At 42.0% G+C, this 26,784-nt stretch overlaps 2 protein-coding genes across 10 annotated transcripts in view; one reads left to right on the plus strand and one right to left on the minus strand.

Annotated features, from left to right (window-relative positions):
• The window catches only part of UIMC1 (ubiquitin interaction motif containing 1), a 109,441-nt gene extending 104,307 nt beyond the window's left edge, over positions 1–5,134 (minus strand). The window contains exons 1-2 of one of the 2 annotated variants that reach the window (XM_025040674.1): positions 4,048–4,213; positions 3,206–3,288 (exon numbers count right to left, since the gene is read on the minus strand). The gene's annotated coding sequence lies outside the window, so the exon portion shown is untranslated. Of the gene's footprint in view, positions 1–3,205; positions 3,289–4,047; positions 4,214–4,938 lie in introns of those variants that run through there. The other variant, XM_015598042.2, reaches the window with a different exon arrangement.
• The window catches only part of ZNF346 (zinc finger protein 346), a 31,248-nt gene continuing 8,804 nt past the window's right edge, over positions 4,341–26,784 (plus strand). Inside the window, exons 1-5 of one of the 8 annotated variants that reach the window (XM_006923193.3) lie at positions 4,341–4,528; positions 13,426–13,529; positions 14,084–14,176; positions 15,932–16,076; positions 22,738–22,971. In XM_006923193.3, coding sequence (XP_006923255.1) covers positions 4,354–4,528; positions 13,426–13,529; positions 14,084–14,176; positions 15,932–16,076; positions 22,738–22,971 — 751 coding nt within the window. In that variant the 5' untranslated portion in view covers positions 4,341–4,353. Of the gene's footprint in view, positions 4,529–4,567; positions 4,974–13,425; positions 13,530–14,083; positions 14,177–15,931; positions 16,077–22,737; positions 22,972–26,784 lie in introns of those variants that run through there. The other 7 variants (XM_015598046.2, XM_025040679.1, XM_025040678.1 and 4 more) reach the window with 7 other exon arrangements.

Here is a 26,784-nt window from a genome sequence, read left to right on the forward strand (position 1 = left end):
CCTTTTACACCACAGTAGAACATTGTAACTTTGTCCTAAAAGTAATGGGGAGCCACTCAAGAACTGCAGGTTAGGGAGTATAGTATAGTGCCTGGCTGCAATAAACTGTTTAGGTCCTCCCTAAATTTGTATGTTGAAATCCTAATCCCCAATGTGATGGTATTAGGGGGTGGGGCCTTTGAGAAGTGATTAGGTGATGAGGGTGGTACCCTCATGAATGGGATTAGTGCCCTTATAAAAGAGACCTGAGAGAACTTCCTCAACCCCTTCTGCCATGTGAGGACAGAGAGAGAAGATGGCCATCTATCAAGCAGGAAGAAAGCTCTCACAAGACACTCAATCTGCCAGCACCTTGGATTTCTTAGCCTCCAGAACTGTGAGAAATGTGTTGTGTAAGCCACTTAGTCTATTTCGTTATAGCAGTGTGAATGGACTAAGACACTGGCACATAATGCAGTAGGCCTTAAATAAAGCCTGCTGATTAGATGTGACTCCATTACTATGCCAGTTCAAGATTTATACCAATTTTTTGATAGTCCTTCAGTAGAGATGAGAGAGATGCATTGGATCATCTTAGGCCATTCTAGATTTCCTTGAGTGCATTAAGCTGGACTAAATCACTCCAATCTTAATCAAATGCACAGATTAATAGAAATTCATTCTAGAAATTACGTAGAAAAGTGGATTTAGCTGATATGGTCTTCACCAAGATGGAGACTGGAACCTAACATTAAGTTGCTAAATTTTCAGAAAAATATAGCTTTCAGAATAATCTGATAACAATTATCATTTACTGTGTGCCAGGCAACGTGTTATGTAGTTTATGGGGATTATTTCATTAATCTTCACAATCACCATTTAAGGTACATATCATTTTTTCATTTTAGAGATGAAGAAGCAACCTTATAAATGTTAAGAAATTCACATAAAATCACACAGGTCATGAGTGCAGAACGGAGCAGCTAATGTCAAGATGAGTACTTCCCAGCTTCAACTGATTATCTATTAATTTTCAGAAATCACTGGGATTAATCTCAGCCTCAGAATCATCAGGGTACAAGACATCATGGCTATCCATTGCACCTCATATAGTTGGCATTCACCCTTCCAGCCCCAAGGGTGGCCCAGCAGGGCCCGGAATTATAGTCCCTGGACCACCATTGAGGTGATGAGAAGCAGCAGCCTTATCTGTTTATTCTAATTTGCCAATAATTAGATATACTTATTTTCCAAGTACACTGTGACATGGAAAAAGTTGAGAAGCTCTACTTTAAACTAATCTAATCTTCCTCCTCCTCCTCAGAATCCTCTGGAAATCCCAATCTGTGATAAGAAAACTCCCCTATACCCTCAATTTATCCTTGGAAAGTCGCTGAAGACACTGCTTCCCTGCAATCCTGAGGACAGTATAACCCAGCCCAGGAAGGACTGCAGCAAAGATGTGTCCTCCTAGAGTGTGGCTTTTTCCTTTCTCCTTCTGCCTCCTGACCAACCCCAGTACTTCCCCAGATATCTCTGCATGGTGTGGCATGCCCCCCTACTCTTGTAAACTGCAAGTAATAAAACTTTCAATGGCAATGAACTCCTGTGTCAATCTAGTCACCTCCGTAAATTAAATCTTGGGCGCACTCAAAACAGTTGTCACCTCTGTTATAGCAGTCAACATATACTCTCTGATATTATGTATATAGCAGATAATTTCTTGTCCAGAGTTTAATTTTCCCAAGGGCAGGAACTAAGTTTTACTAAACTGTGTGTAGCATATGTGCACACACACACACACACGCACACACACACACACACAGTCAGTATTTACCCAACTGAAATGTCTGATGAACTGTGACCAATTCCTGTCTCTTGGCAAAGCCATTTCCTTGAGATTGTTCTTTTCTCATAGCAGCAATACACAGAACATGTGAAATGGCTCTCATTTTCCACAGAGAAGAAATAAAAAGCCAGCCCCATAAATATAAGGCATTGCCTGCGCTGCCAGGTCCCAGCGAGAGTGAGGGCTGTTCAGGCACTCAAAACTATAGCTCAGGACTCTGCCTCAGTGGACAAACTGTGACTACATTCATTGGAAAGTAAACAGAAATTATTTTTAGCATGTAATTGGATTGGGAATAGGGGGAGAGAGACTGTTTTCAAATAAATACACATTGCTTCTTAAGTACTCCACTCCCAGGATTTGCTCCATTGTGTTAAAAAATATCTTGCGAGTTCTAGAACTTTAACAAAAATGCCTTCTATCCTTTGTGATCTCTAGCTGAATAACTTGTGCTATGCAAATATGGGTTAAGTAGAAATCTTTAAGTTAAATAAGTAACATATACTCATTGGCTTTTAAGCTGGTCATCTGGTATTGGTAAAAGGACGTGGATTTGCAGTCTGAGGACCAGTGTTCCAAGCTTGGGCTCTGTCATCTAATAGCTATGTGACCCTGATAAATCCTTTAACTTTCCCAGTTTTTTTCTTTATAGTTAAATATGTAGAAATCCCTCGTTGGATAACCATTTTGAGGATTAAATGTTATAATGTATGTTAAAGGTGCTTCATAACCTATAAAGCACTGCACAAACATTAGTCATCTATTCCATTGGAAGTTCCAGAGACTGGCATGAGGCTTGACACAGCTTGTGCTCAGTATTTGTAGCATAAATGAGTAAATCCCACTGATGAAATGTGTGAGCTCTGGCAAGAAATATCTCTACCTCTATCTTCCTTTGGCCTCCTCTGATACCGCTGTTCCCCTTGTTCACTGGACTCCAATCATACCATCCTTTTTCCTGTTCCTCCAACACATTAAATTCATTCCTGCCTCAGGGCCTTTGCACTTGCTGTTCCCTCTGCCTGGAATGCTCTAATTGAACTCTTCGGCCATCCCCTTCTCGTCAATCAGGTCTTAAGTCAAATGTCATTTCTTCAGAGCCTTTCTCTGACTAACTTAATCTTCCTCCCATATCATTCACCCAAGATGTATTACTATTTTCTCCTTAGCATTTATTACTACCTGTCAACTTATTATACTCTCTTCCACTAAAATAGAAAACGCTCTACTAGAGCTTTCCTGCCTAGTTCACCATTGTATTCCAAAGCCCAAAACAACATCTAGCTCATAGTAAACCCTAAACATTTGAATAAATGAGGTTGAAATAAGGGAATTATATCAAAAGTTCCATTCATTCAACAAATATTTTGTATGTACCTATAAAGGTCCAGGCTGTATTTCTAGGTGCTGGGGATTCTGCTGAGAACAGAATAAAAATCCTTGCTTTCCTTGAGGCTTGCCTGTTAGTGGGGAGACAAATAATAAACAAGATAAAAAGTAAATATAAATGATGTCTGATGACTAGTGTTAAGAAGGAAAAAAAATAAAGGAGGAGAGGACATGAAATGTGTGTAGAGGGGTAAAATTTAGATAAGGTAGCCAGAGAAGAAAAGGAGAGACTGAGCTATGAGGACATATGGGGGAAATGCATTCCAGCAGGCCAGGGTAACTGGGACAGAAATGAAGGGGTTGGAGGCTAACACAATGGGAAATGAGGGAAGTTAAGTGAAGTCAGATTGTGTAGGGTCCTGTTGGCTAAACAAAGGCCTTTGACTTTTTTGAAGAGTGAGATAGTAAAGTGTTAGAGAATTTAAGCACCGGGCACACAATATGGCTTGTTTCAAGAGGGCCGCTGGGGCTGCTATGCTGGGAATATATGAAGGGCAAGGGAAAGAACCAGTGAAGCCTCTACTACAATAACCATGGCAACAGATGGTGGCTCTGAAAGACTGGGGGAGGGGCAAGTATGGGATTGAGATAGAATTTCGGGTTTGACAGTTGGAGAGTTTAGGGGGAAGTCTGGGTTAGCAATTGGAACCCAAACGTTATCTGTTATAATCATGGAGATGGAGCCCAGCTTTACCATTTACTAGTAGTAAACTCTTGAGTTAACCATCTCTAGGTTCCGGGCCTCAGTTTCCCTACCAGTGAAATGGGGAAAATATTCCCACACAAACAGGGCCTTCACGAGAACAAAATGAGATGTGGCAAAGGCTGACCGTGAGCAAGGTGAGAACCCTGAGCCAAGAAGTGCACAAGGAAGGGGGCTGCTGTAGAACCGGCGACCCCCTGTCCCGAAGGAAGGGAGCGGCTGTAGAACCGGCGACGAACTTTCAGAACTACAGCAAACGCTCAGAAATCCCATCAGCGACGAGGTGAAAAAAGCGCCAGAGCCGACACCTCAACGCGGTCTGTGGTGCCCAACCTCGCGAGATTTGTTGGCCGGGCAAAGTCATCCTACCAACCACATCTCGCGAGACCAAGGTTCAGGAGCGGCTATCAGCAGGTTAGGGATTGCGGGGAAAATGGAGTATACCGCGTTGGGCACAGTGGAGACGGCGGACAGCGGCGGAGCCCCGCCATACAACATCGCAGAGGAGCGGGAGGGCCGGGAACCCGACGGGCTGCGCTTCGACCGCGAGAGGGCGCGCCGCCTATGGGAAGCAGTGTCCGGGGCCCAACCAGTGGGGAGGGAGGAAGGTGAGTCCGGGAGTCTCAGAGGTAGGAAGCCCCTCGCCCTCCTGCCCGTTTCTCTGGGAGTGGCGGAAGCGTGGGGCGAGAACGCGGACCAGCCCTTGGGGTCTACGGTCACACCCTCTAGCTCCCGGCCCGCCCCCTTGCGTGACGCGCCCCGGGACTCCCGGACTCATGCACCCCATCGGGCCCGGCTCCCCCGAAAATCGGCCAGCTCCCCGGAAAATTGAGGCCGCGGCACCCCCAGAAACAGGGAACCGCGTGCAAGTGGTCTGGGGCCTTTTCAAGCTCAGGCTGCGGGTGCTTTCTGCGCGGTCTTCCTCACCCACCAGAGCGCAGCTCTTCCCAAACTCGTGGACTCTAGTCCCCGTTCATGCCTTCTCGGAGACCCACAGAACCTTCCCCGCCGGACTCACCATTTTATTCCTGACTCCATCGTCCTTGTCTCCAGGCTAGTGTCTCTTGCATCCCTTCTGTCATGCCCCACACTTCCAACGGTCTTGGCTCAAGAAGGCTGTCTTATCCTCACGTTCTCCCTGGCCTTGGTGATTGCGTCCTGGCTTACTCCTGTTTCTAGATGTTTGGTCTCTACCAGCTGGGTCACTTTTCTGAGATGGGGGCCAAGAGCCTGAGAAACAGGGACACTTCTGGGCTGAAGCTTCCCAGCTCGCTCTGCATTTTACCTGGCAATGGAGAGAGGAGATGGAAAGAGCTTGCCTGACCTGGTTGTGTGTTCCTCTTCACAATTTTTAGCAGATCTAACTGCTTAACTCTCCCCAAAAGTACAGGAACCATCTGGGCGTCTGTGCTAATCCTGTCAAGTAAACTGCAGGACAGTCAGACTTCTCTAATGGTTTGTTTGCTGAACAGACTAATTTTGGAAGTGTAATATGTTGCCTGTGAACTGATTGCCCTGAGAAAAAATGGAATTTCTGACCACATCCAAGGACTATAAGTTCGTTTGAGGTGGTACACAGATCTATGTATATAGACCCTGATATACATTTCTCTAGTTTAAAAACTAGTCTAGTCTGACTCCTAAGTTATTATGGGCTCACTCTCTCCCTCATACTTTCAAACTTGTGTAGTGTAAAAGTTCTTATCTACCATCTAGAAATTTTCCTATTATTAATTTGACATTCACTGATGCCTGCTCTATTCCCAAGACTGGCTGGGCATCAGAGCTACAGAGATGAGGAAAATACTGTCTTTGCTCTGGAGAGGCCTGTAGTCCAGGTAGCAGACACCAAAATAGTTTCAGTGTAATGTGTAGTGGGTACAGGGGAGAGGAATACCTAAGAGTTGGGGTGCACAAAAAGAGGAAGTGACCTTTGTCCTCAGGGAACAGAACACGGCAGCTGTGTGCTGAAAAGTGAGCTGTCTCTGTGTGTATGACTGTACAGTGTCACTTACAACTCAGTTCATTTCCCTACTCTCTCCACTTCTGCAATATTTATGAGGTCTAGGTAGATACCTGTAACACCACATTCTACTCACCTTGGGGTTTTTGTTTTCCTCTTAGCACTTTCATTGAGATAATTTAGATACCATAAAATTCACCCATCATAACCATACAAGTCAATGATTTTTAGTAAAAGTATACAGTTATGTAGCCATAATCCAGTTTTAGAATATTTCTATCACTTGTGCTCCTTTTCTTTAAATCCCCACTCCTACCTCCTGCCCTAGGCAACCACTGATCTGTTTTCTGTCTTTATAAATTTGCTTTTTATGGATGTGTCATGTAAATGGAATCATACAATATGTAGTCATTTGCATTTGGCTTCTCTCCCTCAATATGTTTTTGAGTTCAGCCAAATTGTAGTGTATATTAATACTTCACGCCATTTTATTGATAAGTGGACCTCCATTGTATGGATTGCCAGAGGTGACAATCTCTACCTTTTGGGTGAGTTGTTTAGACTATTCACATTTAATTTAATTATTGATATGGCTAGATTTACATTATTTTGCAATTTATCTCCTTTTTCCTCTCTTTACTGGCTTCTTTTGTATTAAGTATTTTCTGGTGTACCATTTTAATCCTCTATTGAATTTTTTTTTTTTTACTCTTTAAAGTTATTTTCTTGGTGTTCTAGGGACTACAGGATACATCTTAACTCATCACAGTCTATTTAAATTAATACTAATAATGGTAAAATATGAAAGCATTCCTCCACTTTAGCTCCTTTCCTCCCCCTCTTTTGTGCTATTATTGTCTAATAATATATTACCTCTATGTATGTTATAAACCTAACTAAACAGTGTCATAATTGCTGCTTTATACAATGTCTTTTAAAGAAGAGGAGAAATTAGAAAAAAATATGATGTCCTTTATATTAACCCACATATTTACCATTCCTGGTGTTTATTTCTTCCTCTGAACTCAGGTTACTGTTTGGTATCCTTTCTTTCAGCCTCAAGAGCTTCTTTTAGTATTTCTTGCACGGCAATGAATTCTCTGTGTTTATCTGGGATTGTCTTTATTTTATCTTCATTCTTGAAGTATAGTTGTCTTATTCTGTTTTTAATAACAGCTTTATTGACACCTAATTCATATACCATAAAATTCATATTTTAAAATGTGCATTTAGTGTATTCACAGAGTTGTGCAGCCATTATCACTGTCTAATTTCAGAACATTTTCATCACCCTAGAATGCTATACCCATTAGCAAGCACCCTTGACAAGTACTTACTTATCTTTTTTCTGTTCATAAGAGTTTGCCTATCCTGGATGTTTCATATAAATGGAATTTTATAACATATGACCTTTTGTGACTGGCTTCTATCACTTAGCATAACGTTTGAAGGATAGTTTTGCTGGATAGAATTCTTGGTTGATAGTTTTCTTCTTTCTCACTACTTTGAGTATGTCCTTCTACTGCCTTCTGGCCTTCATTGTTTCAGATGAGAAGTTAAGTCATTAATCAAATTATTCCACTGTACATGATGAGTCATTTTCCTCTTCATGCTTTCAAGATTCTGCCTTTATATTTCAATAGTTTTACTGTGATGTGTCTAGGTGTCAGTCTCTTGGTATTTATCCTACTTTGGGGGCCTTGAGATAGTAGGGTGTTTAGATTAATGTTTTTCTTAGCTCAGATGTGAGGAGTTTTCAGGCCTTATTCAAGCATTTTCTGCTCCTTTCTCTTCTCTGCTAAGCTTCCTCTCACACAGATGTTGGCATGCTTGATGTGTTTCTCAGGGCTCTGAGGTTTGCTCATTCTTTAATTTTCTTTTTCTCTGTTCATCAGACTGAATATTTCTATTAATTTATCTTCAAGTGCACTAATTCTTTTGCCATTTCGAATCTCTCGTTGAGGTCCTCTAGTGAAATTCTCATTTCGTTTATTGTTCATTTCATTCATTATTTTATTTCAGCTCTGTTTTATACACATTCTAAATAGAAAACTTTAGCACCATATCATCAGTGCCCTTACATTTGTTTTCTTCATGCCCTTTTCATATGATGAAAACCTGAGCTGCTTGAGACAATCAATAAATATGGATTCACAAAGTAGATGGAAGTACTAAGGCTAAGTGACCTTAATGGGATAACTGTCCAGTTCTTTCTTAGAGACCACCTGCCTGTTATACCACACTGCCTAACCAGTGTGACCCATTATATCCAGCTTCTTTTTCCTAAGATCTTCTGTTGTTTGCTGCTTTGTAACTATAGCTGTACCTAGAAACCCGCTACCTCCTAATAAGCCATAATAAACTGGGTAGTAAGTAGGTTTCATCTCTCTCTCTAAGAACCAGCTCCAGTCAATCGATGAATTTCTATAGAGCTGAAGTGAAGGTTATAAGGCCACATCTAGGCCCAAGGAATAACAAGTCAGTATAGATCAGCAGTGTTCACCTACGAGTTGGAATATAGGAGTTCAGTAATGCAGTAACCAGCCATCCTGGCCCTAGGTCATCTTAGGGCAACCAAAGACACCTTAAGTCACCTAAAGACAATTGCAACTCAGATTGAAATACCATTATCATTTTGTCTCCCAGATACTACTTCCTCTAAATTTCTTAAGTTTATGAATTATCTTGCTTTCCCACACTGACTTTTTTTGTCCCTACTTCATTGACCCTGTGAAAATCAGCCCTTAACTTCATACCCTAGATCTCTCAGCCTCTGCCCCATACATCTTCTTATTGACTACAATTTGGATAGAAATTAAATCCTGCCAATCAAATGACTTCTCGTAAGATTTGGAAGGCAGAAATGCAGTGAAGACCATATTCCTGTGGCTTTTGGCTATTGCTGCTGTCAAGAAAAGTCATGAAACTATGAGATCTTCCTACATCAGTGTTCCAGCACCCATTCTCCAGCTTCATAGGTTGAGAGGCAGATTCAATGACAGTGGAAGCTTCTGACTTCCAGCAAGACTGCAGTGGAGGCCTCAGAGGCTATAGCTTGCCTATTGGAACAATTATGCATTGTTCCTAGAGATGTTTCTGGTGGCCCAACCTAGTCCCTTCAGTCTTTCTAATGATTTTCCAAGCACCTAATTTCTTACATCAAACCTTTGTCACTCTGAAGAGGTAGTTGATAGTTGGATTAGAGTTATATCAAGGCCACTTCAGAATTATGATAATTCATGTTAAGTTCTTTTTCTCTTTGGGGTCCTCAGATTTTTCCAGCCTCATGAACCTGTCATGGGCTTTGTGGGTCAGGAATTCAGGAAAAGCTTGGCTGGACAATTCTTAAACAGAGTTTCTTAGGCAGTTTCAGTCAGATGGTGGCTAGAGCTGAAAATACCTGTGGGATGGAGTTTCCAGGAGCTAGCCAGATATCTCTTTTTGGATAGTCGTAAGACCTTTCCTTGTGGTTTTATGCATGGAATAGTTTGGGCTTCCTCATAGTTTGGAAGAAAACTGCTTGGTAACTGTAGACTTTAAGAGCAAATATTCTCAACTTGATTCTTTTTGATCATCTATTTCTGTGCTTAGTGGTCAACCAGTGATTCAACAGAGCTTGTTCTCCAGCACCTAGAGCCAGTAAGGCCTCAGTCCTCTGCTCTTGGATCTGTGTGAAGGTAGGGAAGCACATTCAAAGCTCAGATCATTTTAAAGTCTCCCCAGGCTTTTACTTTCTGTCAAGCCCTTTTACATCCTTTCTGCACATGTGCACAGCCTCAGAGTTGCCCAGGAGCGTGTGGCCAACTTGGGCTCTCTTGGTCTCCACTGTCACGCAGTCTCAGTCAGGCACACACTTGCCCCAACCACGACCTCAGCCTCAGGCTAAGAGAACTTTGGCCCTTCCTGCTCACCTGCCCCTAGGATCATCACTTCCACCAACAGTAGCACTAGGTATGCCTGTTTCCCACCACTCCAAACCGATTTCCCCATTCCACAAGGAAGCTATTGGTTCTCACATCCTGCCTCTTCCTGGCAGCTTCTCTGTGCTGAGCACAAGAAGATGAGAGCAGCCCCAGATTCCCACTGTTCTCACCCAGAGTTCAGCATGTGTACAAACATAAATGCTCTCAGATTGTTAAGTGCCTTTGGTCAATTTCCAGAGTGCTGATGTGGTGGTTTTTGTCAGTTTTGTCAGTTTTATAGTTACTTTTTGTGTGTGGGGGGAGGATCTCACTCTGCCATAGCTCCTTTTATATTCAACTTCACTTCCTCTGCCTGACTTCTAAATTTGGAGAGTCCCAAGGCTCAGTCCCAGAATCTCTTTCCTTTTTCATCTATACTCAGATTCTCTTCAGTCCGAAGTCTTAATTATGACTGATATACCAATGATTCCCAATTTATATCTCCAGCTCTGACCTCTCTCTCAAGCTCCAGATCTGAATCTCCATATGGATAGAGATACGTGATATCTCTACCCATATGTCTGATAGACCACTCACATTTAACATAGCCGAAAAAAAAAAAAAAAGTCTTTTATTTCTCCTCCAAGGCTATCTTCCTCCAGTTCTTATCTCATCTGTACAGTTTCTCAAGTTCAAAACCTAGGAGTTATCCTTGAATCCTCTCTTTCCTTCACATCCCCACCCCACCCCCATCCAGTCTAATAGAATGTTAGATCTATTTCCAGAAAGTAATTCCAAATTCATCTTCTTTTCTCTGTCTCCATTGCCAACCTGCCTTGTCCAAACTTCCATCATCACTGGCCTAGAAGACTGCAACAGCCTCCTCTCTGTCCTCCCTGCTTCCTTTTCTGTCCCCATACAGTCTGCTGACACAGTGATCAGAATAGCCTTTTTCAAACCTAAGGCAGATCTTGTTGCTTCTTGTTGCACTAATAATAAAATTCGTAGTTTTTATCATGACATATTCATTCATCATGGTCTGATAGGCCTCATGCAGTCTCTCCCACTTTATTTCCTACCACTTTTCTCTCACTCACCATACTCTAGTCACGCCAGCCTTCTCTCCATTCCTTGAACATGCTAACCTCATCCCTTGGCACTGGCACTTGGCACTGTCACCTGCTGGAACACTACCCCTGACCTTGTGGCTGATGCCTCCTAGGGTGGTCTTCACTTATATACTGTCCCCATCACTCTCTTTGTTTTCATAACATTTCTCATTCTCTATCACTATCTTGCTTTTTTGTTTACTTTATACTCTGTCTTATTTGTTGATACGGCCCTAGCATGAAGTCCGGTGCTGGCACATAGAAGGCATTCTGGATATATGTTTGTGGACTGTGTGAGTGTACAGGCCAGAGCGGTGCACTTCAGTCATTCAGCAGGTATTCACCAAGCCCCTACTGTAGATCAAGTGCTGTACTAGGGATACAAAGCCATAAATGACATGATCCTTGCCCTGTTTAGTCTTTGGGAGTAAGAAAAACCCCATATCCTTTAATAAAACAACATCCAGCATGTCCAGGCATGGAGGAGATGGCTGGACTCTGCCTCCTGGATACCACCTTCCCCTTGTGGGCTTTCTAAGGAGCCTCTTATCCTCCCTTGAAAAAGCTCTGGCCCCGATGTGTTCACTTCCCTTCCCTTGGTTTCTCTGAAGCACAGCTGAGGCAGGCAAAATCTTTCACAAAAATTTACCAAACACTATTAGAGAAAAATGGAGAAATAAACAAGAGACCATAAGAGGGGGAAATACAACCAGACAACAGCCCTTCTGCCCAAAAGGGCTGGCACAGATATGTTTTAGTTCTTGTGAAGTAGAAAGAAGCACCTTTTTAAAAGTTCTCCCCCAAGACTTTCCCTCCAGGGCATCTTGATTGCTTTTTGGTCTGGAGTAAAAGATAAAAAACATGGGCTTGCCATCCCCTCACAGTTTTCTGGACTCTGCTCTGCCTCATATTATCAGTCATGATAGAATCCATGCCTTGGGTAAGGTTTTACTCCCTCCCCATAAGGTAAGGCTTTGTTCTCCAGGCCCAACAGTAAAAACAAGTTAATTGCATGGTCTCCTACAATGGAACTTGTGTAATAGTTTGGGTGATTTTAAATGTTTCAAAGTCAGATCAAGAACAGTGAGAAAATTTTTAACAGTTATCAAGTTTTAGATTAAGAGATATCATAGGTAAAATATCAAAAATAATTAATTTGCTCAGAACCACAAGGCTCAGAAAATAATTTGACAATAAGATTGAGCATGTAGTAAGCCAGGCACCGTGCTAACTGGTTTATATGGAAAACCACAAGGAGAATCCCTTCTGTGAGGTACATGTTAATCACCCTCATTTATACAAAGGAAAACAGTGGGATAAAGAATAATTCATTTCTGTAACATCACACAGCTAGTAAACAGCAGCATCAGGATTTGAACCCAAGTCAGCATGCCTAGGGAACTCAAGTTCCTAACCATAATTTGTACCCAAACATTTGGCTGGTATCAGGTAATAGTTTATGTTTACTATGTTAGAATAAGATTAATTTACCTTTTCTCATGAAGATAAAAGATCAACACTATCTTCTGATACTTATCCTCCAAAATTTCTTTGCAAATCTTCTGATTCATTCAAAAGAAAACCAATGTTTAATTTTAATGTTTCCTTCATAAATAGAAATTCATGTTATTTTCATATAAAAAGAATATTATAGTCTTTTAATAATTAAACCTCAAAATTTTCTAACCGGTTCTGTGAATGGTTATACCAATGTAAATTTAAATAATTAAAAAATGCTATTGACCTTTTAGTGGAACAAATTTGAAGGTTGCATTATTTTTAATTCCACAGAAAATTTTCCACAAATAATAATTATTATTACAATAAATTTTTTAGAAGAACAGTGAGACAAAGATTCTCTTTTCACGTCTTTTAATCCTTCCAATTTCTATCAGGGAAGAAGTCTCAGTTGGGTGCTACGATATCTTAACACCGCTCCCCATAGTTGCTGCTCTTACTGTCCTTTTTAGGGAGCACTCCAAGCTTCTGACACCAGTGTCTGGCTAGAATTGTGTCATTTTTATTGGTGTCCTCTTAATTTTATGATCTAAAGATTGCTTTTTAAAAGAATTTAATTACACAGTGTGGTGACTATAATAACTCTGTGTTATATATTTGAGAGACTCTAAGAGAATAGATCTGAAAAATTCTCATTGTAAGGAAAAAAATTTTAACTGTATGGTGATGGATGTTAGCTAGATTTATTGTGGTGATCCATTCACAATATATACAAATATTGGGTTATTATATACCTGAAACTAATTTAATGTTATATGTCCGTTATATCTCAACTGAAAAATTTTAAAAACAATTTAGTAAATAAAGTTGGCTAACATTACAAAGTAAGTAATAGTATAGGTGGGGTGAGAACACAGCATGAGTCATGAAAACAATAGGGGAAGAGCGACTGAGTTCTACCAAAATATAATAGTGTGGCATTCCATTACTCAGGGTCTGTGTTTGAGACAGGATTCCAAGACGGTGCTACTGAGGCAGGTTTTGAACTCAGATTTTTATTTTCCTCTCTGTAGTAGAGCACATGATCCAGAAGAACCAGTGTCTCTTCACCAACACCCAGTGTAAGGTTTGCTGCGCCTTGCTCATTTCAGAGTCCCAGAAGCTGGCACACTACCAGGTAAGCCATTGTACTTTAGAACTGCTTTACTCTCTAGACCCCGTTCTAAGCCCGCTTCTCCCTGGCTTGCACAGTGAAGTATAATTCCTTCTTAGCCGCCCAGATATTGCCTCCATGCATGTTGACTATAACTTGAAGACTGACTTAAATTTTCCTGAGTCTCATTTCTCCCCTCCAAATCAGGATCATTATACTTATATCTTCCCTTGTAGCTCTTATAGTAGAAAGTACATGTTTTGGCTTTAAGTAGACCTGGGTTTGAATCACAACTCTGCTGTCATCTTGGGCAAGAAACCTCACCATCTTCAGCTGCCGTTTCCTCATCTGTAACATAGAGAGGATGATGATTTCCTCAGATTGTTGTGAAGATTAGCTCGATGGCATGTAAAGTGCTTTGAACAGGGTAGGAACTCAGTAAACTAGGTTTCTTCCCCCACCCTCTCCTCAGAAATTTTGTGAGGATGAATCAGGTGAAAATCTAGTAAGTGTTTTTGAGTGCCTTAGATATGAAATGGCATTTGGCTATCTTTGATCTTTTTCCTGGGTTCTTGCAGAGCAAAAAACATGCCAACAAAGTGAAGAGATACCTAGCAATCCATGGAATGGAGACATTAAAGGGGGAAACGAAGAAGCTAGACTCAGATCAGGTAATCCAGAAGCCATGTTGAGACCGCTCACTTCCTGATGGAGCTGGCAGACAGATTGGTGCGGTGGAAAGAGCACAGGCTTTGAGTCACACTAACTTGGCTGCAAGTCCCAGCCCTGTCGTATGACTTGGGCAAGTTTTATTACTTCTCTGAACCTTTATTTCTTCCTCTCTAAAAATGAGGATGCTAATACCAACTATGTTGTAGGATTTTTCCAAACTAAAATGAGGGAAGGAAAAAGCACCCAACACAGAGCCTACCTCATAGTAGGGGCTCAGTAAATAGAGCCGTCATTATGCATTTCCACCCAGTGGTTTGTAGGAGTAGGACAAGAAGCTGCCCACTCACCACTCAAGGAGACAAAGCGGAAGGAAGCCAGGCTACTTGCTTTCTTGAGATCAAGGAAAAGAGCTGAGTTCAGAACTTGACTGTTTGAATAAACAAGTGGAAGAAACACCTTTCCAGATGCCTGCTCTGATAGAAATGTAAACACATTTGCTTTTTGGCTTAGAAATACTATGAGAATTATGCTGAAACAACTTCAGTCCTTCAGGGATACTATAATTTTTGTTTCATGAGAGGCTGTGCAAACGCCATGGGATAAGAAGTCAGCAGCATAGGACCCAATTCCAGCTCTGCAACTTACTTGTTAGGAGACTGGGTAAATCACTTAACATGTCTATAGTTCACCCATAAAATAGAGATAATAATTCCTACCTCTTAAGAATATCATAAGGTAAAACTCCAATTCCCAGTGAATCCTCAATGAATCAGAGTTTGCAGACTGTCTTCTACTGTAGTATCCTTGGGTTTGGAAGGGCCATGCTCAGCCTTTCTCCACTGCACTGGGCTCAGCCCTGATTGGCCTTCTCCCTATGATTTAGAATTCAGAAAGATAAGATCACTTCACCTCTTTGTATCTGGGTTCCTTCAACTCTTGAGGTGACCCAGTAGTTGAAATAAGATCACAGGCTCCTACCTTCCCCGCACCCCTCCGCCCCAATACAGAATTATCCAGCCCAAAATGTCAACAGTGCCAAGGTTTAAAAATGCTGTCTTCAAGTGAATAGTGTATTCAGAGATCAGGACTTCTCAAGAAAGAGCCTGGGAGCCCTTAATATAGGCTTGAAATAGATTGTTTTCTAGTAATCATAATCGACAACTGAAATCCAATGATCTACTTGTTCAGCAAACCCTGAGCATCTGCTGTGTGCCAGACTCCAGCAAGGTGCTAAAGATAGGAAACAAAGATGAGTCAAACAATCCATACCCAAATGTTAGACTTTAGTTCAAAGAAGAGCCTCCTTAGCTATGATGCTGTCAGTTTAGGATGACAGTTGGTATGATAAAGAGGTCTGTTTCATACACTCTGAAAGTACAAAGGGGGAACAAGATTAATTCTTCCTGGAATACTTACATAAAGTGGCTCAATGATTGTTTATTGAATGATTTTCTTGAATAACAGTCTCCCAGAAGAGGTAATATTTAATCTGGGCTTTGAAAGCTTAAGCAGACATATGCCAGGCAGGAAAGAAGGGAAGATCATCCTAGGCAGCAGGGAAACAGCCGAGAATAAAGTGGGGAATGGTGAGTAGGGCCTGGTATGAGATAGGGAGAAGAATCCAGAAAGGTAGGTTGGGGGTAGTGTGTGAAGGGGGCTTTGAATGCCCATTTTCCTGTGGGTAGTGGGGAACCATTGGAGATTTTCTGGCCGGACAGTGGCGTGATCAGACCTGTGTTCTTTCTTCCAACCAGAAGAGCAGCAGAAGCAAAGACAAGAACCAGTGCTGCCCCATCTGTAACATGACCTTTTCCTCCCCTGTCGTGGCCCAGTCGCACTACCTGGGGAAGACCCACGCAAAGAACTTAAAGCTGAAGCAGCAATCCACTAAGGTGGAAGGTACTGGTTTTCCTGAGTAGTGCTTTATTGGGACCCCTCCCGTCCCCAGGGCATTCATGCCAGGTGCTCCCAGAAATTCTCACTGGGGCCAAAGACTAGGAGAGATTGAATTGCTTTTTAGAGCTCTTCAAAATGTCAAGTAGACCCATCTTCATTGAAATGCGGCCTCAAGAGTTGTGCTCACCTAAACTCCCTTTCTTAAGTTACATCAGTTTTTCTCTGTAGAAGCTTCATAGCCTTGAGCTTTTGTTCTGACTAATATTATAACTCAAGAGTGCCAAAGTCCTCCAGGCACGCACACTGTGAGAGCATTCTAACCCCTACCTCTCCCACTTAGATTTTTTCCCTCCCAGCATCTACCTGCCTTTCTTACCATATGTTCCAAGTTGAAAGCTAAATCCTTGTCTTTTTTATGCACTCAGGTTATGCCCTGCTCACTTTAATCCTCAAAGCTGCCTGTTCTCCTCAAGACAGGGACTTGCCTTTCAAAGCTGAATACATCAGTGCTGCCACTAGTGCCCAACAAACTACGTTTGCCACTGCCATGAATTCATTCCCAGTGCAGTGACTTCTAAAATAGCCTCCTTTATCTTGTCTCCACTGGGGCCCTTGCTTTCATCTCATTAACTCCTGACTTTCTGGAATTTTTAACATCTGCTAACTGCAGTTAGTCAAGAGTGAAAGTTCTTTGATCTTTATTTCATTTTTTCTTGGTAATTTTTGCTTCTCTCTTATATTGGACCAAGAATTAGACTACACTATCTATAATATTTATTATCCTTTTTTATGTTACTATATTATGAAAATAAGACAATGTTTTAGAAGGTTTCGAAGACTGAGTAAAAAAATCACTCATACCCAAATATAGTTATTCGTGCTATGAAACAACAGAATATGGACTCCGCAGTCACAGATGCCCAGGTTTAAATCCCAGGGCTGCTATTTACCATCTCCATGACTTGACTTCTTCATACCTGAGTGTCTTCACCTATAAAATGTTGATAATTCGATCTACTTCCTAAGTTGTAAGGATAAAGTAATGTATATAAGGAACCTAGGACCTAATAGGTGCTCAGTAAATGACAGCTGCTATTGTTAGTATTATCACCCTCATCAAGATAGCCAATAAATGGACTCCCTCCATCAAATTCAGTAGTTGATCAGGTATCTACCACCTGGAGCATGTCATAGGCCTTGCTTCTGGTTTGTTCATTATTAAGTTATACTACTACTAATTGCTTTTGTTTAAAGTCTTTTGGTACCATTCATGGTACCAAAGATATTAAACATTAGGCCAAGAGAAACCAGCTTAAGAGCAGAACTTTATAAGTTTACTTACCTTAGTTTTATATGGACTCATCTTTCCATAAATGGGAAAATTCTCTGGAATATGCCTGGTCCCAAAGAGTCCATATTCAAAAGTCCATATTCTCCATATCCACTTTTGGCCTTTGCCACATGCACATATGTTCTAAGAAGCTGTAATCATCTTGCATGTACCCTGCTTTTACTTTTCATATAATTTTGTAGTTTAAGCACATTTTCATATTATTACATGAATTTATAGCTATTTCTGAAATTAAACATTTTTCTAATGTAAAAGTAATATAAGCATGTTATAGAAAATATGGAAAATATAGATAAATGGAAAGAAAAAATACCCATAATTTTACCATTCAGAGATAACCGCTGTTAACATTTTATAGTACTGTTTCTCCTGTAATCTTTTGTTATGTGTATGTGTGTATTTCTGTTTTATGTAAATCTAGATTAAATCCAAATATATGTGCACTTAAACAGAATATTTTAAATCAGCGGTCCCCAACCTTTTTGGCACCAGGGACCAGTGCTCCTATGAGAATCTAATGCCTGATGATCTGAGGCGGTGATGCTAGCACTGGGGAACTGCTACAAATACAGATGAAGCTTCCCTCACTCACCTGCCACTCACCTCCCACTATGTGGCCCGGTTCCTAACAGGCCATGGACCAGTAGCATCTGTAGCCCAGGGATTGGGGATCCCTGCTTTAAATAATCTTACTGTTTTTATAAAAACAATGCATACTCATTATGAATAATTCTAGTCCAAACAATGTAAAAGGTACAGAGGAAAATAGATTTATCACCCAGATTCTACTACCAAGAGAAAAACACTGTTAACATGTTAGTAACATTTCAAAATACCAGTACATACATACAGACTGTGTACGTATTTTTTAACAATGATAAAGTCATATTGTGTTTGTAATTTTCTTTTATACTCTTTTCAATATAACATTTGTATTTACTCATGTTATTAAAAACCTTTTCATAAACATTTTCAATGACCGTATAATATCCCATCAAACCACATTTAACCATTCCTCTAACATTTCCCCCCCTCTTTTTTGGTTTTTATAGATAACACTACAGCAGACATCCCAATAGAATACTCTTTCCATATTTATACTGTTTCCTGAGAGAAGACTTCCATAGCTCTCATTTTTATTGGATGTCCATTAAGCCAGGGGTCTCCAACTGCCAGGCCATGGACTGGTACTGGGCTGCACATCAGGAGGTGAACGGTGGACGAGCAAGCAAAGCTTAGTCTGTGTTTGCAGCTGTTTCCCAGCACTAGCATCACTCCCTCAGCTCCACCTCAGATCATCAGGCATTAAATTCTCAATAGGAGTGTGAACCCTGTTGTGAACTGCGCATGCGAGGGAGCTAGGTTGCATGCTCTTTATGAGAATCTAATGCCTGATGATCTGAAGTGGAGCTGAGGCAGTGGTGCTAGCACTGGGAAGCAGCTGCAAATACAGATTAACATTAGCAGAGAGGTTTGACTCTACAGAGACCATAATAAGTCAATTGCTTACAAACATATCAAAACCCTATCAGTGAGTGGCAAGTGGCAGGCTTCATAGTGGCAACTGAGTTGACATACTTCAATTGTACAGCTGCACCTGGTGGCAGGCTTTAAGTCAGAATCGAACACTTATGTTAGTCCGTGCGTGGCCCACCCATTATTTACCACTTTGGTCCACGCCTCTTTCCTGCACTGGGCACTTATCTCAGTCACAGTGTTGGTGAGCCCACAAGCTAATCCTAGCCAAAATGAGTAAAGAACAAACATCACTAGAAAGCTTATTTGAAAAGGGAGAAAGACCCAACGATGAGACAGCAGAAGACTCTAAAAATGCCAACAAAAAAGAAGCTACATTTAAAAGAAAATACCAAGAGTCCTACTTAAATTATTAAGTTCATTGCAACAAGTGATTCACGTTCTCCAAGCCCACTTTGTTAATATGTGGCAACTGGCTATCCAATGAAGCCATGAAACCTTCAAAACTGCTTCACCACATGGAGACCAAGCACCCTGCATTAAAAGACAAGCCTTCGGAGTTTTTCAAAAGAAAAAAATGTGAACACAAAGAACAGAAGCAATTATTGAAGGCCACTACTTCATCAAATGTGTCTGCACTGAGTATCATTCTTAGTAGCCAAGCACATTTCTAGAGCTAAGAAGCCCTTTACTATTGGTGAAGAGTTGATCCTGCCTGCTGCTAAGGACATTTGTCATGAAATTTTAGGAGAGGCTGCAGTTCAAATGGCATGTGTTCCTCTTTTGGCTAGCACTAAAACTAGACAAATTGATGAAATAGAGGATACTGAGGCACGATTGTTAGGATTAATGAGTCACCTTGGTATGTAGTCTAGGTTGACGAGTCTACTGATGTTGACAACAAAGCAACAATGCTTGTTTTTGTGCGATATATTTTTCAGGAGGATGTGCATGGGGTTATGTTATATGGGCTTTTGTTGCCAATCAACACCACAGGTGCAGAACTATTCAAGTCTTTGAATGATTGCATTATCAGGAAAACCAAATTTGTCATTTTGTATCGGTATTTGCACAGATGGAGTGGAATGGCTTCCTGGTTTCACTTAATGGGTCAAACAGGTCGCTTCTGAATATAAAACTATACACACTGTTATCCATAGAGAAATACTGGCTACCCAAAAAATGTCACCCGAACTTAATGTTTTGCTGGATGTAATTACAATTATCAACCACATTAAAGTACATCCTTTATCTCATATCTGTTCATGTAGCTCTGTGAGGAGATGGATGCAGAGCACATACATCTTCTCTTATACACAGAAGTGAGATGGCTTTCTAAAGATAGATCACTGGCCAGAGTTTCTGAATTACGAGAGCCGCTCCAGAGATTTCTTTTAGAAAAATAATCACTGGCGGCACATTTCATTGACACAGAATGGATTGCAAAACTTGCTTACTTATGTGACATAGTCAACCTGCTTAACCAACTCAATCTCTCACTTCAGAAGAGAACGACAACTGTGTTCAAGTCAACAGATAAAGTGGCTGCATTCAAAGCCAAACTGGAATTATGAGGGCAACAAGTGAACATTGGGATTTTTGATATGTTTCAAATGTTAGCAAAGATTTTGAAAGAGACTGAGTCAGGGCCTTCTTTCTCCCAGCTGGTGCATGATCACCTATCTCAACTTTCAAAAGAGTTTGAGCATTACTTCCCAACCACAAAAGACCCCTGAACTGGGAAGGAATGGATCTGTGACCCACTTGTGAATAAGCCAGGTAAATCAACTTTGTCTGTGCTAGAAGAGGATCAATTGCTTGAGATCACAAATGGCAGTGGCCTTAAAAGTATGTTTGAGACAACTTCAAATCTCCATATGTTCTGAGTTAAAGTCAAGGTGGAATGGAATAGCCTGACATTGCCACAAAAGCACTGAAAAGCCTGCTTTTTCCAACATCCTGTCTTTGTGAAGGGTTTTCTGCAGCAACAGCAACAGCAACCAAAGTGAGATTATGGAGTAGACTGAACATAAGCAACACACTTCGGGTGTCACAGTCTCCCATCAGCCCCGATGGGACCGTCTAGTTGCAGAAACAAGCTCAGGGCTCCCACTGATTCTGCATTATGGTGAGTTGTGTGATTATTTCATTATATGTTACAATGTAATAATAACAAAGTGCACAATAAATGTAATGCTCTTGAATCATCCTGAAACCATCCTCCCGCTCTAGTCTGTGGAAAAAATGTCTTCCACGAAACCAGTCCCTGTTGCCAAAAAGGTTGGGGACCACTGCATTAAGTGGTTCCTCTAACTTTACTTAACCATTTACCTCTGATGCTTCTCAGTATCTTTTGAAGAATGACCTTTATGTCTCTTAACAACTATTATTATCTCTTTCCTGATGTCAAAATCTACATTTATTGTAGAAAAGTTGGAAAATACTCAAAAGCATCCTTTTACTCTATGCTTTTGGTCTTTTTCCATGCATCGTCAGTATGTTTTCTGTTGTCGTTTTACAGAATTGAGGACATAAGAAACAGACTGCTGTATAACTTTTTAACTCGACACCACATGCTGAGTATTTTCTCATATTATTAAATATTCTGCACCATGTACATTACTTTTCGAGTGACTCACTGAAACAACGGCTAGGGAAAATCAATGGCCAGAGAAATTGAGGTTCCCTGTACTGGAAAATCACTGTGGGTAAAGCCAGCAAGTTTCTTTTGGCTTGCTAAAAATCCTCATAACTTCCCCCATTGAAGTGGTACAGAGATGATAGCATCTGAGTCATTGTGAGTGCTGCTGAGCCCTACCCCTCCGCCAGTGGCAGGGGTTCTAAGCCACTTTTAAAGCAGTGCTTACTAGGTTGACACCATTCAGGCCATGTGAAATCATTAGTGAGTCATGGCATCCACTCTATAAGACAGCAGCATGGCCTGCAGTCAACATGAGAACATCTATTGACCCACAGGAGGCTTCCACATCTGCCCGTACTGGGCTCTGATTAAAAGAATTTGTTGTCTGAAGTCAGAGATTTTTCTGAAGGTAGAAGCATGAACTGTAGCCTTTAGGTCTCTCTGCCACACTCTGGCAGCCTGGTGTAGCAAAGAGGGCATGGTCTTTAGGGTCACACAGACCTAGGTTCACTTACTAGCTTGGTGGTCTTGGGCAAGTCATTTCACCTATGAGCCTCAGTTTTTCCTCTATAATGTGATGAAATGATACCTACCTCATGGAGTAATTCTGAGGAGCAAAGGAAAAACTACATGTACAAAGCACATAACAAAATGTCAGTGTCATCCTCTTCTCTCCCCTGCTCAGCCCAGAAGGCAACGTAGCCCAAAGGCTTCCCAGTATGGTTACCTTTTCTAAATGACCCTCCAGGCCCTCAGGCCCACAGTTCCTACATCTGTGCGTTGGCTCCCAGCTCTCTAATGGGGTAGTGTGAGGATGAGAATAAAAAATCCAAATTTATTGTCCCTCTTGCTGTGACGTTCTGGGGAATTCTGAAAGATAAGAAAACTGCAAGCATGTGCATCTCTAGTCTGTTGTAACTTGGCAACTTGATAGCAGAAGTGCAGAGCCTCCTCAGCATATGAGAAAATCAGAATTCATCTGCATAAAGCAGTTAAACTGTTGAACAAAGTAGCTCCCCCAAATCTTCCCAGTTTCCCCAATTACAGAAGGCTCTTGCTGTGTGATTCACACTGGCAGTGCCACATCTGCAAGTGTGATTAACTAGTGACCAGCCTTCCTTTGCATTCAGCATACTCTGAAAGCATGGCACCTTCTGGGTTTTTTCATTGTTTCTATTTGAACTCTCTCGCTGCAGCTCTGTCGAAACGCCTTACAAACCCTTTCCTTGTGGCCTCCACCTTAGCCTTGCACCAGAATAGAGAGATGATAGACCCAGACAAGTTCTGCAGCCTCTGCCACGCGACTTTCAACGACCCTGTCATGGCTCAACAACATTATGTGGGCAAGAAACACAGGAAACAAGAGACCAAGCTCAAACTCATGGCACACTATGGGCGGCTGGCAGACCCTGCTGTCACTGACTCATCAGGTAAGGGAGCCCAGCTCACACCAGAGCTGGATCAGGGCTTGACCACTGGGGCTCCCCAGACCACCAAGGCTATGCTTTTCCTCGACTTAGGTCTCCTAAGGCAGGCATGGCCAGCACAAATGCCTGCAGAAGCAGGCAGGAAATTAACTAAGGGGAAAAGCCCGGAGGAGAGATGGTCAGCTGAAGAGTGCATGCCTCCTCTAGCCAGCTCTAGCCAGTTTCTTACCATATCTTTCAGCTTTTCAAAAGAATCTAGAAGCCCGATTTTAATAAGAATCCTTCTGATTTTTAAATGTGCAACTAAATGTTTAAAATGTTAACCCCCCTTTGAGTTAGTTAAACCTAACTGCAAGCCTGGAATGATGCAAGCCAGACTGGACCTAGGGCCACCAGTTTGCAACCTCTGATTTAAACTCCCTGTCATCCACATTCCTTGTGTGAAGACCTCAGCAGCCTCTTCCAAATTTTAGAGTGTCCTCAGGGTCCCTCTCCCAGCAGTTGAGGCTTGTGTCTCAGATATAGCATGGTGAAGGAGACCATTCTGACTTCGAATATCAGCTGCTGCCATAACCTCAAGATGGCTGTCAGCATCACAGGAGTGAGCAGTCACAAAAAGCCCTCCCCATCACAGTAACTGCTCACCACCTACAGTAAGGGATGGAGAGAGAAGAGAGATTATTATTTTCTTTCATTCAGCCAGTCAATGTTTATTGAGCACCTGCTATGTTCCCTCACCGGGAGACAGTAGTGACCAAGACTGAAAAAAATCCTTGTCTCGTGGAGCCTGCAGGAATGTTGGCTTTGGTCCTCCAAGGCTTCCTCCCTGGGCCTCAGAGGTGCAGCAGCAGACTGTCAACACTTGAGGCTCCTGTAACATCCAGGTGTAGACAGCTCAGCCTCAGGGAAGCTGCTGCTCAGTCATCAGTGCTCTTCCCACAATCCTGGAGAGGTGAACACCCAATGCCGTAGAGGTTCCGGACCATATATGGGCAAGAGGAGGGATCACGACACTCTAACGACTCTCCAAAGCGGCCATACAACACAGGCCATCCATGCTGACACAGATGAGAAGGGTGCCAACCAGTGACTACGAACAAGGGGGAGCTCTTGGAGCGGGGTGCCAAAGATTGCTCCTCCGATGCCATTGAAGGACCCCACTTCACAAACCTCTTCAAAATTGGAGAGGGATGCCTGATACAGGCAGTTCCCATGTGCAGGCAGCACCTTCCCCTTTAACAGCATCAATCCCATATGCCAAGGAATCAAGAAGCCTCAGAACTCTGCTTCACAACATTCTCCTTTTTTAGCCTGTGACCAGTAGGACCAACATAGCACTCAGCTGGCAGGACCAGGGTTCTTGCAGCCAACCGTTTCTTATTCAGCCCTGCCTGGTCTGTCCTCATTATGGCTTGTCCACTGGCAGGACTCAGGTACTGCATTGTTTTGGGCTGCTTATCTTAACTTCTGTCCATTCTGTTCTTTCATTTCAAGCCAAAGCCCTTTTGTATCCACCCTCCATTTGTCTAAGGCTACTTTACTTTCATAATCCTAGAACATAGCCTTGATTTTTTTTTTCCTGCTTAAGACGTCTGACTACTTTAAAGGTCAGCCAAAATCTTCCATGAAAACCTAGGCAGAGGGGCAGGGGTATCATGTGCCCCTTTGATATTAATATATACATTATAACTTAAACCTCACAGCAACCCTATAAACAGGCATGGTTTTCCCACTTCACTAATAACGACAGTGAGACTCAGAGTGACTTGCTCAAGGACATAACAGCTGATATGACCTAATATTGATAAATGACAACATCAGCATGTGTCCCTAGCTCTGTCTGACTCTAAAACTTGCACTCCTGCCTCCTGCTTCCAGCTCTGAAAGTGCATACAGGAGGCTTTTCAGGTACAGAACATCAACAGAGGCACTGAGCCCACTCCGACCCCACCTTACTCACAGTGGTAGGGCATTTACCTAGGTATGCAAGCAGTGATGTCAGCTGAAAGGGATTCTGCCATAGCAAAGGATCGAGATTTGTTAGCAGCTTGACTTTTCCCTGCTGGTGTCAGTCGAGGCTTGTTTGTTCATTCCTTCATTTGTTCTGTCATTCATCCTACACTTAACCACTGGCCGCTGCAGTCCAGGCCTTAGGCTAGATGCTCTCACAGGTAATTACCTAATTTAATCCTCACAGCCACTCTTATGCAAGTTTGATTATCCCCATATTGCAAATGAGGGCAGTGGAAGGGCATCATCGAAAGGATGAAGTGATTTGTCCTGGGTCCCACACTAGGTAGCAACTGCAGCCCAGCACTGAAACCTAGGTTAGTTCTGTGTTGGGCCCAGAGAATGATTTCCGTTGGGCTCCTGGCAAGTATCTCATGACAAATAAGTGTCAAATGTGAGATGACTTAGAGTGTCCAGATCTCTCCCACCAGGGGTAGATGTGGCATCTACCAAGCAGATCAAACAAGACTTGGCATTCGCTTTATATTCCAGGCTCACATTTCTCTCAGTTACCCAAGAATACCAAACTAAAACCTGCATCTCATTCAGGCAGCCAAATCCTTCCAAACTCCAGAGTGCTCAGAAGCCCCTCTGGGCTACTGGAATCCTCTGCTGCACCCCTTTACTTTTTCACCCTACTTTAGGTCTTACCTCCTACCCAGAACCAGTCCACTTTCTCTGCCCCATGCCGATCCCCAGGTTTCTTCAACCTCTGTGCACAGGGCAGGTTTTCAGGTCTTATAAAATTCATATGTAGTCAAGAAATATTTGTTAATCTCTTTCCTAACATATGCCAGGCATTGTATATGTGGTGGTAAACAAGAAAGGTATTGTCCAAGTTCTCATGGAGCTTAGAGTCTACAGAGAAGACAGGCATTGAGCAAATAACAAGTATGACAAGCTTTAGAACAAGAAACAAATGGGATATGGGGGAGCAGAGATCAAGGAAGGCTTCCCAGAGGGCAAGGGGGATAGTGATGCTCGGGTGATGAGCAACTGTGCATTCATGACTTTGTGGGTTATATTAAGGATTTGGGCCTTTATCGTAAGAGCTCTGGGAAGCCATTGACAGTTTAAGCACTATTATATCACTCTGGTTACAAAGTGGAGAACAGTTCGGATTAGGGAGGAAAGGTAATGGGGAAAGAACAGCAGTGAGGCTGTGGTAGTAATTCATACTGGAGAAGATCGGAGCTTGGATTAAGGTAATAGTGGAGGAGGCAGAAATAGATGCATTCAAGATGTATATAGGAAATAATATTGTCAGGACTCGTTCATCAAACGTGGGAAATGAAGGAAAGGGAACAGTCAAGGATGATGCCCAGACTTAGTCTTGAGCAGTTCAGTGGATAACCAGGTTTCATCAGCTTTGAGTTTAAGATGCCCGTGAGATATCCAAGTAGAAATGTTAAAGAGGCAGTTGGGTATATAGGTCAAGACTTTAAACAAGGGGTAGGAGTTAGAGATATTGCCATTTTGGTAAGTCAGAAACTTAAATATTTGTAGTTGCATATGTTTTAACCTAATAGGTAGTAATTAAAATCAGGAGAATGAATAAGACCCCTTAAAAAGTTTAGAGAGAAGAGCTGAGGGTCTGAGATTGAGTCTTCTGGAAATATGGAATGCCAGTATTAATGGTGGAGGTCAGATAAGAGTTAGCAAGAGACTGAGAAGGAGGCACCAGAGCACAAAAATCAAAAGTGCACATGCTGAAAGCCAAGGGTGGGAGACGTTAAAGAAGGCATGAGTCACCATTTCTGTCAGGTGCTGTTGAGAGGTCAGATATGATGAGACCTCATAAGCATC

This window comes from Pteropus alecto, unplaced genomic scaffold (assembly GCF_000325575.1).
Source record: "Pteropus alecto unplaced genomic scaffold, ASM32557v1 scaffold78, whole genome shotgun sequence".
Classification (NCBI taxonomy): domain Eukaryota; kingdom Metazoa; phylum Chordata; class Mammalia; order Chiroptera; family Pteropodidae; genus Pteropus; species Pteropus alecto.